The sequence below is a fragment of the Caretta caretta genome, chromosome 18, assembly GCF_965140235.1.
Source record: "Caretta caretta isolate rCarCar2 chromosome 18, rCarCar1.hap1, whole genome shotgun sequence".
In the NCBI taxonomy this organism is placed as follows: domain Eukaryota; kingdom Metazoa; phylum Chordata; order Testudines; family Cheloniidae; genus Caretta; species Caretta caretta.
Genome location: NC_134223.1, coordinates 7,238,131 through 7,255,328, shown reverse-complemented (window position 1 = coordinate 7,255,328; position 17,198 = coordinate 7,238,131). Strand labels below are relative to the sequence as shown.

The following is a 17,198-nucleotide window of genomic DNA, read 5'->3' as shown; positions in this document are numbered from 1 at the left end:
GAACTCTGTGCGTATTCCAGAAAACACTCAGCCTGCAGCCTCTAAAGATCCTGCACCTCGGAGAGAATGGAACACGGGCCCCCTCCCTGGAACGCCACGCCTTGGAACCCCAGCACCTGGCCGCCGTGCTGGATACCTCCCTGACACTAGCAACAGGTGCACCTGAACGGATGCCAAAAACACGAGTAGACAGGCCCATGCCGCCTCCAGAAGCCAGGCTGAACAGCTGTGCCCAGAATTCCAGAGACGTCTTCACTGGAACCCCTACAAACCAATGCCACGTGCTCCCTGCAGGTGCCATACCAGTCTGCTGCCCCTTTCACCACAAGCCTGGGCAGATACCAAGAGCAACTCGGAGCAGAAGCCACCCAAGAAAGCACAAGCCAAGAAATTCATTCCTGGCCCTCCACCCACTCCACCCTCTCAGCCACTCTCCACCAGCCTTCAGCTATTCAGGGTAACCCCTTGCACTAGAAACAGAAGTGAAGGGGGCACAGCATGGCAGATCTTTAAAGTCGTGCAAGTCCTAGGGAGTCAGATCCCCAAGAGAAGCAAAGCCCAGCAGCAGGGGAGAGGCAGGGAGGAAGTGGAGATGACACAGAGCGGAGGAGAGGAGCGATGTGCAGAGACGGAGCTGAAAACGGTTTTTGCTCTGTGCAGTGCAGGGAGCCGGGTTCCCGACCGTATTTAATCAACAGAACAAGAGCTCCGTGCTGCATGAACCCTGCAGATATATGCACTTATTTACATTCCCACACACTCCCGCCTGCCTGGGTGATGGCTTTCTTGCGCCTCTCCCTCTTTAATTAAAACCCATAAATGCCTTATCAAAAACTCATTTAAAAAAACCAACACACTGCCCCGCGGAGTCAGAGTTCTGCACACACCCCAGAGTATAACCCCGAACGGGCCGCGATGACACAGCCATGCCAGCTGCTTAATGCAGCACCGGGAGAGGGAGCAAAGCAGAGACCCCTGGGCCGGAGGAGCGAGCATTCACCACCCCACGCCATTACATAACACCTGACACCCAATGTCCAACCCAGAGGGAGAAGTCATCCACAGCACAAAATCTCTGCACAACCTGCCATTCAGGCATCTTCCCCTATGCCTGATCTACCGAGGCTATGAGTCTATTGCTGATTATCAGCACAGGTGCTTAGTTCTTTAGCTCAAGATGCAAGGGTGCACGCTCTGGGCTCTGAAGGTCCCAGGTTCAAGCCCTGATGGTGACCAAGATGATGGTCAGCACAGAGAAACCATTTTAGCCCTATTTTGAGAACCCGAATGGCGTTTATGGCTTTGCCTTGGCCCTCAGCAGCCATGTACATCATCAGTCTCAGTCTTTGGTTGGATTTGATTTATTCGGGTAAATGGACATTTCTGGAAAAGGGAGAAATTGGCCAAGAAAAAAAGTGATCCTGACAGATGTGTCACTTTGGCAAACACTTGTCTAGCTTGGCAGACCAAGAAAGGCTCATTGGATTGAATGGTTGGGAACAAATGTCCATTGTCCACCTAGAAGTTAGAGCAAGGAAGTTTAAAAGCCATTTGGAGAAAACCAGTGTCTTTTATGCCAGAGAGAAGTGACAGCCCATCAATAGGAAATTAGTCTATAATTCTCAAATAGGATTTTATTTCTGTAGCTGTTATGAATCCTGAATTCCAGCAATTGCATTCTGAACAGCCAGTTAGCATCTCTCTCTCTCATATATATTTATTCGCAATCGCGGGAAAGTTTTAAAAATCACTTGGCAATAAATTTGGACCAACTTTCCCTACAGGGTCCAGGGAAGTTTCGGACAAGCCTGTCCCTCCGTTAGGTCAGTTAAGTATTGTCTGCTTGTGATGACACCCTCAGAGACTTAGGCCAATCCTAGGACCACTGGACCATGCATGCAGGCCACAATTACTGTGTCTGAATGGCCAAGAGAATGTCAATAACTGACTAAAAACTGCAGCCAAGTAAATCCAATCAGCACCCTGGATATATCGCTAACTATTGTTGTATATGGGACCCTTTCGTATCACATCATCTCTCTTTGGTACATCTATGGCGTTCAGTACTGCAGGAGCGGAGTGCCCCACAGGCAGGCAGGGCAACACTATCATTCCTGTTTTAGAGATAGGGGAAATGATGCACAGAGAGGTTAAATTACTTGGCCAAGGTCACAGAGAAAGTCTGTGGCACAGCAAGGAATTGAATCCAGGGCTCCCACAGCCTAGGGGCTAACCTATGCCACTGACCCATCCTTCCCTTCTGACATGCCGTGTTACTCTGCAGGCCACTGGCCAGAGTCTGGGCATGGCAGCTGTTAAGAAGATCCAATTCCACCCCTCCCAGGTAGCACTGGGCATGTTACACCCGTGCTCCAGGCATGGATCTACGGGCAATGCTCCAGTGCAAAGGGTTAGCTACCGGCCCTACCGCAGCCAGGGCAACGGCAAGACGAAGATACCGGACCTGCTGCTGGGAGACCATTCCTGTCTCCCCAGCCTCATTCCAGATCCCTGGGGAGGACACGTCAAAAGCAAAGCGCCCGCCTCCCCGTGCGCCACTCCCACACTCACCGTTGTTTCTGGCGTAAGCAGCTACGGTGCCGTTCTGCAGTCCGGCAAACAGGTACTCGGGGCTATGCTTCAGGCAGAGGACAGGCTGCTGCCCAGGGCTGCAGGTCAGCAAGCACTGGGTCCCCGTGTCGACGCTGCCGTACACCAGGATGCTGGAGAGAGGGAGAAGGAGTGGGAAAGGCAAGAGTAACAATGGTGAGCACCTGTGCAAAGTCCAGTCCTGCCAGCCACCGACTGCACCGGGAGTCCCACGCACAGAGCGGTTAGCGGGAGCAGGTCCAGCCGATCCACCTGCACAAGGCAGGTTCTGAACATGCCACCCCAGGCTGATTTCTCAGCGTTTCTGCTCCACTCATTTGCTCCCAGACAGAGAAAGGTACGACCCAGCTCCTCCATGCATATGATTTAACCCAGAACATGTATTCCCTCTGGGATGGAGCCCAGGAGGGAGACATCCCAGCCAGGGAGGAAGCTACGGCTCCCACAGCTCTGTCTGAACGTGGAGCTCTTGGACTGATGACGTGCATGGCTGGTGTCTGCAATGTCAAACTCAGGGCTCCACCCTAGGGACAAGTGGGTGTGATCAGGTTAGGTTCATCAGTTGGCAGTTGCCTGTAGTAACGGAGCTAAGTGACAGCAGTGGGCAAATCAACACACACGCTGCCAGGATTTCCACAGACAGACGAAGCGAAGCCTGGGAAAATCGTGGGTGCCCAGAGCTTGGTCCTTGCAGGCTCCTGGCTGGTGGCAGATGTCCTGCTGCTGCAAAGGCCCAAAGCTCACAACCACCGGCTCCTAATGGAGACTATTTTTACCTGCTTGGGCAGAATAGTTTGAATCCCTCTGGCATCAAGTGGAGACAAGACCAGGAGGTGCAGGGAGGGCTATGGGGGATAGATGGGGGGTGGGGAGGTTCTACCTGATCTGATTTGCAGATCCTATCCAGGGCCTGGTCTCTGCCTTCCACTGTCCAGGCTGGAGGGGGCCGGAAGAATTTGGAAAAGAGCAGCCTTAAAAATCAGTGACCCCCTTAGGGGTGGAGAAGCTCAACGCCCAGCCCTGCCCATTGCTCCAGGAGTGGAGGCGGGTGAGGGGGACGTAAGACTTGAGATTTGCGGGGGGAGACAGTGGCTGTCCTCAGAATTCTACTGGGGTGCAGAGGAGGAGGAAGGCCAAAGACGGGGAACAACGGAAGAGCCAGCCAGCTGGACAGCCAACAGCGCTGCTAGAGCATAGTGCTAGCAAAGCCGAGCCCCCACTCTCGGGAGATGGTGTCCCCTGCCCAAACCTCACCTGCCATCCTGCAGCCCCAGACAGATGGTGGGATGTGGAGCGGAGGGCTGGTCAGCTGCAGCTCTCAAATCCTCCGCTTTCCCCTCCTCTTGCTCCTCCTTGCTCTTCTCAGGAATGTATTCCATGCAGAGCACCTGGGAGGCCACCGGGAAGGACTTCACCGTGCGGGGCACCGAGCGGTTGAGCGAGAAGATCTCCACCTGGCCTCCTGCGCCTTCCTGGCCTCCTCCAACCTGTGGGGATGCAGGAAGCCACCCAGAGGGGCTTTTAACTTCAGCCCTTGCAGGCTGGAATATTTCCCCACCCCCGACCCCTTCCTCACCACTGCTAACAATATAGTGCCCCATTTTCAGCCCCGGCTTTGCCATAGGGTGGAGACTGGGATGGACAAGCTACTTGGACTATGCCCATGGCAGCTCCTCCCAGGTTTCGGAGGTTACTGGGCCTGATGCAGGACACGCTGGGTCAGGCTCTCTGGCCAGGGGCTGTGGAAGTCAGGCTAATCAGAACGGCCCCTCCTGGTCTGCAAGCTCTAGAAGGTGCACAGGATCTCCCTAAAGGAGCCTCGGAGGGTGGAGCAAGGGGGGGCCTCTACCCCATGCCACAGACCCACTAGGCAGCATCCAGGAGTTAATTACTGCAATTACTTTGGGTAGTTTACGCACTGCCCTGCTTGAACATCGGATTTCCATGCAAGGAACCAAAACCTCAGGCCCAAGCATAACTGGGGCTCTGACACTTGGCTGCCCACCCCCTTGCTGCCAATCTCCTTCCCATCTGACACTCGCCAACAGCACCCATAGCATGCTAGCCTGGATTGACCAGGAAACCAACTTGGTTGAATCCTTTACAAAGCATCTCTCCTCTTCGCACTCCTGCCCATCACCGGGATATCTGAGCATCTCAAGCCTGAGCTAATTTGGGCCCTCGAGGGCAAGCCCAGACTGGGATTAGCGGGATGCTCTAGCCTTCGGCTTTCAGGAACCGTTCCCCACACAGGCCAGCTCAGCCCGTACTCACCCACAGATACCCCTGTGGGAGGGAGGTGCTCACGGCAGAGAAGCCCAGCAGCGAGGACTGGACAGGATTGTGCACCACAGCTCCAAGCTGGAAGAGAGACATGACTTCATCAGTTGAGGCCTGGACAGCGCTTTGCTGGGAATCATCATATGAGCAAGAAGATAAATGCAAGAGCCAACCATCGGATTTGAAATGCTCTCCCCCCACTGCCCATCTGCACCCCAACATGCTGAGAGGTGGAATTTGATCAGATGCTTCCCAAACCAGAGCGGCGCGGCTGCATAATTATGAGCCATCAAGGTAGAGAAGATGGCCCTTCTGGCCCTGCGATCCGCCAGCAACCCTACTCCCCCAAGCCTCCTGGCAGAGCAATCTATGGTTTGCACACAAGCCTGGACATTTCATTGGCCCGCAGAGACATCAAATGCTCGATTCTTCCCATCCTGCTCTGGCCGCGTGGGACTTTGAAGAGCCATTTTTAGAGACACTGTTTTGAAGTCTGGTTTTCCAGCTTCTCGACAGGAGCATGGGATATTTACAGAGATCTCAATTCAACAGAAGTTGCATTGGGGAAGTGGAAGGAAGACAGAGAACAACCATTCTCCGGCACACAGCCCTCATGCACGATCTCAAAACCTGACCCGGATCCTAGCAACCCAGCTTCAGTGTGGAATCGGATGCCACCACGTGTTAAGATCACAGCCTTTTGGAAAGGAGTGCGTTCGCTCCCCTGTGAGGCAGGTAAGTAGCCTTATTAACAGATGGGGCAACAGAATCACAGGCAGGCCCAGGGTAGGTTTTTCAGCAGCACCTATGCGACTCGGGATCACAGGTCAGGATCAATCAGGTGGGCTTTCTTTAAGTCTCACCCAAAGCGATCCGCTCAAGGTCAGGCAGCGGGCTCGTGGCCAAGCCAGGAATGGAGCCAGGCGTCCTGTCTGAAGGTTCCATTATGGAACCAAGTTACAGCTGAGCTCTGGAGCGCTTTCAAACCACAGATCGATATCTTGGGCGGGGGTAGGCAAACGCAGATAGATCAGCCTCAGAGGCAGAGTTTCAGATGAACTCCCGTGGCACAAACCAGACAAGTTTTGTTTGGCTCCCGGTTCCCTGCTCTGACCACTAGGCTGTTTTGCCTTTGCAAAACCCACAATCGTTCTCGGAGCGAGTGGGGAGCTAGAGACCCAAATTCTTTCTTACATCTTGATTCCTTCCACAACTATCAGAGCAAACGGACTCCATTTACTAAGGCAAACATGGGACTTTTCCTACTTCCTCTGCCCCACAGTCCACCTGGGATGCATGCAAGCACGCATGCAGACAGAGGGATGCATCTTTTCTCCCTCTTAACCGCACAGAGAGAAGCCCAGAACTGATGATATGTAAGTCAGAACAAAGCCCCAGCTCGCTCTCCCATAGCTGTGCTAACATCTACGGCTCTAAGTGCAGCAAGCCCTTGTTTTTGGCAGCAAAACGCAGCAGGTGAGACACACAGAGGGCACACTCAGGGGAGTGTTTAGACAGAATCATAGAATCTCAGGGCTGGAAGGGACCTCAGGAGGTATCTAGTCCCACCCCCTGCTCAAAGCAGGGCCTATCCCCAACTAAATCATCCTAGCCAGGGCTTTGTAAGCCGGGTCTTAAAAACCTCTAAGGAAGGAGATTCCACCACCTACCTAGGCAACGCATTCCAGTGCTTCACCACCCTCCTAGTGAAAAAGTTTTTCCTAATATCCAACCTAAACCTCCCCCACTGCCACTTGAGACCATTACTCCTCATTCTGTCATCTGCTACCATTGAGAACAGTCTAGATCCATCCTCTTTGGAACCCCCTTTCAGGTAGCTGAAAGCAACTATCAAATCCCCCTCATTCTTCTCTTCCGCAGACTAAACAATCCCAGTTCCCTCAGCCTCTCCTCATAAGTCATGTGCTCCAGTCCCCTAATCATTTCTGTTGCCCTGACCCTAAATGTGCTGCGGTTTGGGCAAAGTCAAAGCATCCATCACTTGCAGGGATCAATTCCCCCCAGTGCCTGGAGGCAGGGACTGGTGCATAGGGTCCCCATACACAATGCTGGCAAGGGCAGGTTATGGCAGCACCGCAGGGCCTGCAAGGATGGCGGAGGGCAGCCCAGCCCAAAGAGTCGGTGGTGGGGGCTGGCGAGGGATGCAGTTGAGGGAGTTGCTGGTTGGGTGGATCTCCACAGGAGCCTCTGCCAGCACGGCTCCTATGAGCCCAGAACACAGCAAACCTTCGAGGGAGGGCGGTAATGGGCAGGCCACCTGCCCTTCCCCAGGTGAAGCACATAGGAAGATTTCTAGAGTGAAACCGTGGGGCATGCAGGCAAGATTTGCCCCTCAGCTGGCCCATCCCGAGACACTGAACTATACCTCCCCCTCCTCCCCCTTGCTGTTTCCAGTGGGCACATGGATGAATTTGGGCAGCCATCACAACATGGCTCCAGTTGCTAGGACAGGGCTCACGTATTCCCAAGCTTCCACAAAGGGCCTAAGAAGCCAAGAACTGGACACGGACGACATGCAGCAGGATAGGTAAAGGGGGCTGGAGGCCCACAACAGATTGCTCCAGCCAATGCATCGGAGACTGATGGATGGTCTTGGCAAAGCCAGCCACTTGGCACATCCATCAAGCTTTTGCTCAGAGCTCCAGACAAGGAACTGCTGTTTAGGCTTGCCAATTTTGGTTGGACGTATTCCTGGAGGTTTTAACACGTGACCATCTTTCAATCCTGGAGGTTGGCAACCCCGCTGCTCTTCAAGGGCACACGGATGAGGGCACCTCCCTCCGGACACCCCATCTCCCATGACTACAGCCTTTTCTGATGGCATGTGGCCCTTTAATGAGCACCCCAGTTAGTCTCTCATGGGGGCTTTTCTAGCTTTGTTTTGTTTTAATTGACTGACGTCATTTATTCATTCAAAGGCCCAGCCCATCTGCTAGGAATGGGCTGGAGAAGTCGCTCTCATAGACGGAGCGGGGAGGGGGCCGTAAGAGCCATGGATCAGGTGGCAAAAGGAGATGCCAGGAGAGTGAGGGATGGGAGGGAATAAAACAGGTGGCAAAGGGTGGAGAAGTCAAGGCCTTTGCCGATGATCGCCACCCTAATGAATCCCTCGGCGCAGGGATTTGATAGGTATCCAGGCACGCACAGTCCTGGCACAGATTCCCTGGGATCGGCACTGGTCCAGCATGGAAACCCTTGCAGGAAGCTTGCTGCAGTGCAACCAATGCTGGGGTACAAGCTTTTTGCCCTTTGAGGATGGGGGATACTGAAGCAAACTACAACCCTTTGGCGCCTTCCATGGCAGAGAAGCCCAGCAAGGATTTAGGCACTGCCAGCTGGGATTCTCTCCATTTCCTCCTGTAGCCCCACAGGGGAGTGAGTGGGTACAGAGAGCCCCCCAGGCACACCCTCCCCGCCTCCACATTCCAAGCACATCCATAGAGCCGGGGACTTGTCTCAGCACCATTGCGCACAGTGCCAAGCAAAGACCAGACTGGATTTTTTCCCAGAAGGGACCGAGGCCACCTCCCAATTGGCACCGACTACGATCCGCTTAGGGAAGGAGCTGGTGCAGATCTGAGTGATGATTCGCTGCTGGCAGAGCAAAGTGGAGGGGGGAGAACCGGAGGGCTTAGTCTGAATTTGGTGAGGGATCTGGAAAGTTTAAGGCTCCGCAGAAAGAGACTGGTAGGTCCTCAGCTCCTGGGACCCGTGCGATTCGGGCAAGTGTTTGAAGTCAGAGGACATCACAAAAGCGACACAGACTCCACGGGGACAGGAGGGAAGGATATTACCACGGCAAAGGAACTTTGTAGATTAAAGACAGAAGAAGAGGAGCGTTGTCCTCTTCCAGCTAGTGCCCTTGTTAGCATTTTAAAAAAACTGCACAGAGCAGAATCTATGGCAGGGCTGATAAGAAAGCACCACGCCTGCAAAACACACACAGCCCTGCTCCCCCCCGAGAGAGACAGCCCGCCATTTGGTCTAATTAGCCGGCACCGCAGCGAGGGCTCCAGAAGGAATGTATTCCTCCGCTGACAAAGGCTCCCGCCGGAGCCGGCTGGGGGAGGGGGAAGGGAGCCGGCGGCTCGACAACATCACATCTGTTACTGTCGGTAATTGGATGAAAACCCCAGCGCTGGGGAGCCCTAATTCATCCCGCTGATGGAGCGCTGATTGGGTGACTTCTGTCATGAATGGCAACAGGGAAGCTGGGGTGGGAGGAGAGAGGCTGCGGGGCTGGTACAGGCCGCGTCTCTTGAAACAGAAGCAAGAGGAGACAGGCGGACGCCTGCTAACACCTGTTAGCTATGGTGCACCAAGAGACAGCACTGTCCAGTGGATAGAGACGAGGAGACAGAACTCCTGGGTTCTATCCTTGGCATTGCCTCAGTTTCCCCATGAGGATGTGACTCTCCTACATCAGAAGGCTGCTGGGAGGGTTAATTGGCTGCCTTCCCCCTAAGCCACCAGCCTCCCATACCCTCTCCATAGCACATGCATGTGTCGATGCACTGAACCTGCAGAGGGCTTGGGGCACACAATACATTTTGTTCCCTATTAGACGGTGGAAAGGAGAGTCCACCCCTTCCCATCTCCCCATGACCTTGCCTGATTCACGCTCTACATCTGTGGCTCCAAGGGACTGACTCCACAGGTTCTCGGGGGCTGGAGCACGCACGGGGAAAAAAAAATCGCCCTGCTTATCAGTGCCTTCCCCTCCCCCCAAGCAGCCCTGCAGCAGTTCAACTCCAGGAGCAAGGCAGGCGGATCAGGACCCCCACATGGGTATTTTGAGTGGCTGCTTGAGCAGGTCAGCAGGGTTTTGCAGGTGCGAGGAGCAGAGCGAACCTTCAAGCCCTCCCACCCCACACAGCAGTCAGGAGCGAAGCAGAGGCAGGGTGTTGTAAAGAGTGTGGCGAGGCAGCCAAGACCAAACCAGTTTTGTTGTCGGGAAAGCAGCATGCTGCAAGGACAGGCCGGCCGGCTGATTACACCTTGAGCTCCCAGGACAACCCCGAAAGAAAGCAGGTCACCAAGCAAGAGCTGCAGTCGTGGCTCAGCCTGTCGTTAATCCCCGCACCACATTGGTTTCTGTGCGCAAGAACTAACGGGAGCTTTCGAGTGGCTTTCGCTGGCTTGTTTCCTGAAACGCTGCATCCACCCACTTAACGTGGGTCATTTGTAGCATCCCGCTACAGTATCCTCATGGATAGGCAAACGTGGCTGCCTGTTATCTTGGTAGTGCCGAGAGGCCCCAACTGAGATGGGGGTCCCATGCCGCTAGGTGCTGTCCATCCATCTACAGACAGACTGTCCTTGCCCCGAGGAGATCACAGTGGAAAAAGACCAGAGCAATGGAGCAGAAATTAAGTGCTGGTATCCCCACGCTGGGAATGGAGCACAGAGAGATTAAGTCTCTTGCTCAGAGTCATTCAGTGAGTTAGTGACAGAGCCAGGATCTCTGACGGCCAGTCCAATCCATACCCCCGAGTCTTAACTCACAGGGGGACCGTCGCTATCCATGCGTTCCTAACTTGGGAGGTCGCCAGGCTTGTGTCACACCATGACAAGGTTGTACCATTTACTTAGACTGCCAGCTCTCCGGGGCAGTGACTGGCTTTTTGTTTTGTGTTCGTACAGCCCTAGCACAGTGGGGCCCCTGGCCCACAACTGGGGTTCCTAGGGACTTCTGCACTATAAGCCAACCACCGCCCGTGATCTGAGCAAGCTGACCACAATACCTAGGGCAGGCTTACCTGTGACAGGTGTGCCAGCATCAATGGAGCAGTGCCTGCAGTCCAGTTCCGGAGACTCCCCTCACATCCCTGAGCCACTATCCTCCCTTTTAATAGCATCTAGCCACAAAAGCCACACAAGGACTCGCCCCGATTCTACCACCAGGGACCAGTCCCACAGTAGAGGCGTCCAATCCTCTGAGACCAAGAAACCCTCCTTCACCACCTCCTGTGAGCATCTCCCAAAGTGACATGAAAACCTCCAGTCTCCTACTTAGCAGCACTGACCGGGGCACCTGTCCCCACATCCCTTACAAGTGGCAAAGAGAGGCCCCAGAAAGGCAGTCTAACAGCCCACCCCACATCTGCTCTCCTTGGCGTTCTAAGCAGGCTGAGGGAGAAGAGAAGAGAAGAGAAGAGAAGAGAAGAGAAGAGAAGAGAAGAGAAGATGCTGGGTTCTTACCTGCAGGTCGAGGGCGTTGGAGGAGAAGGCAGGTATGCGGCATGCCAGGATGGGACACCAGAAGGGAGCTTTGCTTTTCTTGTCTTCGTCAGGACACATCCATCCAGGCTGGTTCTCCTCCCCTGTGGCAAGTGGAGCAGGCAGGGGAAGTTAACAGCTTTGCAGGTCTTCATATAGACCGTTCCCTCCCGCCCAGCGCTCCCCGAATCCCTCCAAACACACAGAGCCGAGGGGATCAGAGCCCCAGCTGTCTGTAAGCTCCAGAAGGGGTCTTTGCCCATCGCACCAGGAAAAGAGAGGTTTCAAGCCCTGCTTCTTCGAGAAAAAATGTCCCCATCCAGCAAGAAACTAGAAGCGGGCCCCAAGTCACACCACTGGGAGCTGGGTTCTAAAGTGCTCCCTGCCCTCCAGTTGGGGGAGTGCAGATCCCGCTGAAGTAGTTATGTGGCCTCCAGCACTATTGCACAAGACGACCTCGCGAACAATGTATTTATCCTTACAGTGCCCCTGTGCTAGCATCAGCCGGATTTCACTGACGTGGAACTAAGGCTCAGACGACTGAGTGATGTGCCCAAGTAGAAGATCTGGGACGAGAACCCAGATCTCCGAAGTCCCAGTCCAGTGATTAACCAATAGGACAGCCCATTTACAGACAGGAACAGAGATTAGCAGCCGCGATATTACCATCCAGTGCTCCAACTTTCAAGGGTGCTGGCCCAGCATCATTTATAGCCGAGGACACACTAGAAGCCATGAGCTAACATCACACATTTCTCACGACATGGCTTCCCTACTTTTATTTCCTACTTTTCTCCAAACAGCCTCTTCTGTCCCCACCCAGCTATTGTTTTAGCAGGGAGCTGGGGTGGGGACAGATCATATTTGCAAGATCCCCATACGTGGCTCAAAACTAGGTGGGGAATGCAGGGCTCCAGGGAGAGTCCCATCCTTGAGTCCAGCAGCTCCTTGCATGGTGACTGCCCACGTCATGTATCTTATTTAGTCACTTTCTAGACATCCATTCTCACGTACGCACCTTGCCCAGACGCCCTGGCCTGGAACACTGGCTTGCCCAGCCAACCATGGGTAGTAGCTGCACCCAAACCGCTCCGAACCCCTCTGCACCTTAGCTGCCCAAATTGCTGCAGGAGACTAGTCTCTGATGGACAAGACAGAGGAACTTCTACAACTAGAGAAACTTCTGCCAGCAACACTTCTCCTCCAACACAAGGAGGAAAGTCAACAAGAGCCCCTCAGCCGACCCAACGGGCTCATTTCATCTGAACGGCTCCCAGGACGTTCTCTGAAGAGCACCACCCTATTGCTCCCAGAATGGATCCTTCCCTTTCCAGCTGTGGTCAGAAGACCAGACACCTTCATCTCACCTTTAATGCACAGGGGATGGAGGGTTGGGGTAGGTCCACACTGCAACCAGAGGCGTAACTGCAGCTCAGGTAGGATACCCGAGCGAGCGTTAAGCTAGCTAGCCTGGCTAAACAGCAGTGAAGACGGGGTGACACGGACTTCAGCTTGGGCTGCACAACCCCCACTACAAATCTGTGTGCACACTGAGTGCTAGCCAGCACTGGGGTCCAGGCCACCACATCGACACTGCTATTTTTAGCCACTCTCGCTAGATCAAAGCTAGCTCGGCATGCCTATGCCAGCTGACTCGGGCTCCCGGTGCTCAGGTGAAAGGGCTGTTCAATTGCAGTGGAGACATTGGGCCTGGGCTCTAGGACCCTGCAAAGTGGGAGGGCTCTAGAGCTTGGGCTCCAACCCACGCCAGAGCATCTCCATGCAGTTAAACAGCCCCTTAGCCCGAGCCCCACAAGTAGGAGTCAGCTGGCACAAGCCAGCCGCGGGTGTCTCACCGCAGCGTAGGAATCCAGAGAAGGGACAAAGCACCAGCCTGCCCCTTCCCTGACTAAGAGGGCAATGCCCTATGGCACACTGCTTAGGGTTTGCCTAGCCTAGTTTTCAAATGTGCCACATGATGGGGATTCCCCCTATTCCCCCAAGCGTTTCCCTTGGGTATCTGTCCTTCAGCTGAATCCGTTGCACTGCCAGAACAGCTTCCCCTAGGTTTAGCTTAGTTTTCCCCAGTTTGGAGTTTGACCCCCTCTTGCCCCCTAACTCTGAGCCTTCTTAAATTATTTCGCATAACTCCACCTCTCCACTTCTTTGCATTACCATGCCATGAATCAGGCCCAGCCTCCTTTATAACATGACCAGATAGAAAAGCCTCCAAACTTCTTGTGCCCGCTGTGATCGCCGCAATGCCTGAACAAGAGGTCTCTGGCCCCACTGGTCTCTCTTGCATATGGCTGACCCCAATACAACTCTGTTCGAGCCAGCAGAGATACTCCATCAGACTAAGCTTTCTGCGCTCCTTCCTCAGCACGTGGTTCATAGTCGCTCTCTGCTCCTTCCTGGAGACAGCTTCTGGACCTTGGTATCAGGCTACATTGAACATGTATGCAGAAGCCTCACTTGGAACTGGATCCTGCCCAGCAGCTAAAGCTCCTGGTATAGGAGCACCTGTCAGTGAGGCTTGATTTCTTGCAGCTTAATTTACATCCCAGATCAACAGATCAATAAAGCATGATAGAGTAACTGATGGGAAAAAGATCATTAACAAGGCTTTAATTGTGCCACTTAAACCTTAGCTGAGCGCCGTATACCTCCCCTCCCACAGAAGATGACATTCTTTTACGGTATGGGGGGGGGGGAGGGATAGCTCAGTGGTGAGCATTGGCCTGCTAAACCCAGGGTTGTGAGTTCAATCCTTGAGGGGGCCATTTAGGGATCTGAGGCAAAAATTGGGGATTGGTCCTGCTTTGAGCAGGGGGTTGGACTAGATGACCTCCTGAGGTCCCTTCCAACCCTGAGATTCTATGATACGCTAAGAACTTCCCTGCTCTGGTCACGAAAGGGTTAACATGCAGGTACTGCCTGAATCTCTGAGTAGCCACACTAGCCCCTGGCCAGTGACTGGGTGTAACCAGAAAAGCATCCGAGATGCAGCCCTCGCAGAACTCAGCCAGGCAAAGAGAAGCTGTTCAGAGTCTAGGGAGGTATCCAATGGGATACAGACTGGACACCACACTCCAGTGTACCATAGGGACCAACCCCAGACTCGGCGGAGTGGGGTCCCCCCGCCACCCCGCAGGTCTTTGCAGTCTCTGATCCCGCACGTGGGAAGCCCCACCAGGCTGATAAACCTGTTGGTTCTTGCTCCTCCTCCTGTAGGTGCAGAACGGCTTCCTGGGCTTTGCCCGGTCATTTCTAACCAACGCCAAAAATAGGGGGGAAAGCAGCCAGAAGGCCCAGCATTCCAGCTGGAGTTTTCCTTTGCTCAATTCCATCCCGTTACGCCCAGTTATCCAAATCCCACATGGGTGTCGGGAGCAGGACGCCTACTACTCCACCCGGCTGATCAAGGATTATGCTATCACCCACCTACTGAATGCAGCCGGCCATCCTATAGGACAGAGCTGGGTGTCAGCACAAACCCCTTGAGACAGACACGACAGGGGAAAGGTTCCCTCTATAGGTACCTCTACACAGCAAAAGATGTGCAGGGGCTAGGCCTACCTGTGCTAATCTGAATGTGGCTAGCAGCGAACACAGTGCAGGATGGATAGTGCAAGCCCGGAGCGGACCCCGGGTACACCCTCATCTTGCTAACTGTGGTGTAGTCACTGCTATGGTTACCCGCACTCGCTGGATTCAAGGCTTTTGCTGTGTAGACACAGACATACCCTGTATCAGCTGTGATGAGCACCTCTCCATTGACTAGGCGGCTTAGACCAGCGTTTCTCAACGTCGGGTCCGGCTCTGGTCCCCAAGACCTCCCTGACACTTTAGGAAGGCAGCAAGCCAGTCCCTGGTATCACAAAGGTTGAGAACCATTGGCTTTGAGCTTTAGGATGAAGAGCAGATTTGGTCAAAAAAGTGTTTAAAATGCATACGGCTTGTCTGCTCCCGAAGAACCTAACAGGGGTGGAACCAGCATTAGCCACAAGGAAATGTCAGGGGCTGGCATTTCCAAGGACTAAGAGCGGTTCTTTCTGCTTATTCACCTTTTCTCACGCACTGAGCTCTCGACTGCAGCACGGAGCAGAGAGAGCCAGGCCCGAGTAGTGACAGCAAAAAAAAAAAGGGAAAAGAAACAACAAAACATTTCTTCACATGCAGCTTTAATGCGTTTTTATTCCTAACTGGTGGTTACAGGATTTCCCCGCAGGCATCCCAGATAAAAAACAAACTATTAAAAACAAGAGAATCAAAACTCCTTCCAGCCTGGGGGAATCCAGGCATTCAAATAAGATTTCAAATGAATTTTTCTTCCATTAAACTTTTTTTTTTTGCTTCAGTGGCTGGTGGAGTTGAATAGAAACAAAGATAAGAAGGGACGCAAGTGTCACCAGGGAACTCTCTGCTGCCGGGGGACCTGAAAGTGCAGGGGAACTGCGGCCGCCCAGAATCATCTGCCTGCTTTCTTTCCCCCGTTTAATGAAGAGATCAAAAGGGAAACCGTGCTCTGAAAAGCAATTCCACCAATGACATTGTGGGGTTACACAGACGCTTGCGATAAACTTCCAGAGGGGATGTGCTCCATTTACAAAACACGGGAAGATATGAAGCCGCCCTTTGCGGCACGCTCTACCTTAGATGTGACAAAGCAGAGATCAGGCGTGGCTTTCCAAAAGCGACTGGTGAATTTGGGTGCCTCGGTTCTGGGGCTCCCAAATTAAGGCCCCTTAAAAGGGGCCCAATTGCCAAGCACCCACCCTCTGAGGATCAAGGCCCTCTAAAGCGTCTCAGACGAGGTACCCCACACCACTAGTCAATGTTAAAAATCTTGGCCGTTGCAATGGGATCTTTCTGCTGCCAGTGACATAAGTTATAGCCTGAGTCCGACGGGGCATGGCACAGATTTTTTCTAAGATTATGTGGAAGATCAGCAGTTTCTGCATCTGCACCGTGGTTTCACACCCCCGGCACTTTTTAATGAAAAGCAGTCCAGGCAGTTCTAGTCCTGATCACAGACACTGGACCAACACCCTGATCCCAACATCGCCGCGTTGTTCAGACCAGACGTCTCTTTAGGCAGACATCTTAGGGCCTAATCACATCAGCCACACGATCAGAGGCTCGTTCACCTGCACATCTACCAATGTGATATATGCCATCATGTGCCAGCAATGCCCCTCTGCCATGTACATTGGTCAAACTGGACAGTCTCTACGTAAAAGAATAAATGGACACAAATCAGATGCCAAGAATTATAACATTCATAAACCACTCGGAGAACACTTCAATCTCTCTGGTCACTCGATTACAGACCTAAAGGTCACAATATTACAACAAAAAGACTTCAAAAACAGACTCCAACGAGAGACTGCTGAATTGGAATTAATTTGCAAACTGGATACAATTAACTTAGGCTTGAATAGAGCCTGGGAGTGGATGTGTCATTATACAAAGTAAAACTATTTCCCCATGTTTATTCCCGCCTCCCCCCCCGCCCCCGCTTCTCAGACGTTCCTGTTAACTGCTGGCAATGGCCCACCTTGATTATCACTACAAAAGGTTTTTCTCCCCCCCGCCCCGCTCTCCTGCTGGTAATAGCTCATCTTAAGTGATCACTCTCCTTACAGTGTGTATAACACCCATTTTTTCATGTTCTGTGTGTATATAAATCTCCTCACTGTATTTTCCACAGTATGCATCCGATGAAGTGAGCTGTAACTCACGAAAGCTTATGCTCAAATAAATTGGTTAGTCTCTAAGGTGCCACAAGTCCTTCTTTTCTTTTTGCGAATACAGACTAACACGGCTGCTACTCTGAAACCTGTCTTTAGGCAGAGCGTGTCATCTCCCTCTGGTTAAACCTTGTGGCCTTTTCGGCAGTTAAAGCTATCTGACTTGAGGTGTCTACATATGGGCACGTCATACCTACATGTACATACATGCCATAGCTAAGGCACCTTTGCCGCCCTCTGCAAAATGGCCAGGTTCCAAGCCACAGGCTTCCATCCTGGGTCCCCTAAGTTCATGAACTTTCAGAAGAACTCAGC

General features: G+C 53.1%; 1 protein-coding gene across 10 annotated transcripts in view; it reads right to left on the bottom strand.

The window, feature by feature from the left end:
- ARHGEF10L (Rho guanine nucleotide exchange factor 10 like) overlaps positions 1-17,198 on the bottom strand; it is a 156,019-nt gene that overhangs the window by 38,946 nt on the left and 99,875 nt on the right. For all 10 annotated transcript variants that reach the window (XM_048824695.2, XM_048824693.2, XM_048824700.2 and 7 more), the window contains 4 exons: positions 11,113-11,234; positions 4,885-4,971; positions 3,865-4,097; positions 2,572-2,723 (listed from right to left, as the gene is read on the bottom strand). In XM_048824695.2, the coding sequence (XP_048680652.2) occupies positions 2,572-2,723; positions 3,865-4,097; positions 4,885-4,971; positions 11,113-11,234 (594 nt within the window). The remainder of the gene's footprint in view (positions 1-2,571; positions 2,724-3,864; positions 4,098-4,884; positions 4,972-11,112; positions 11,235-17,198) is intronic.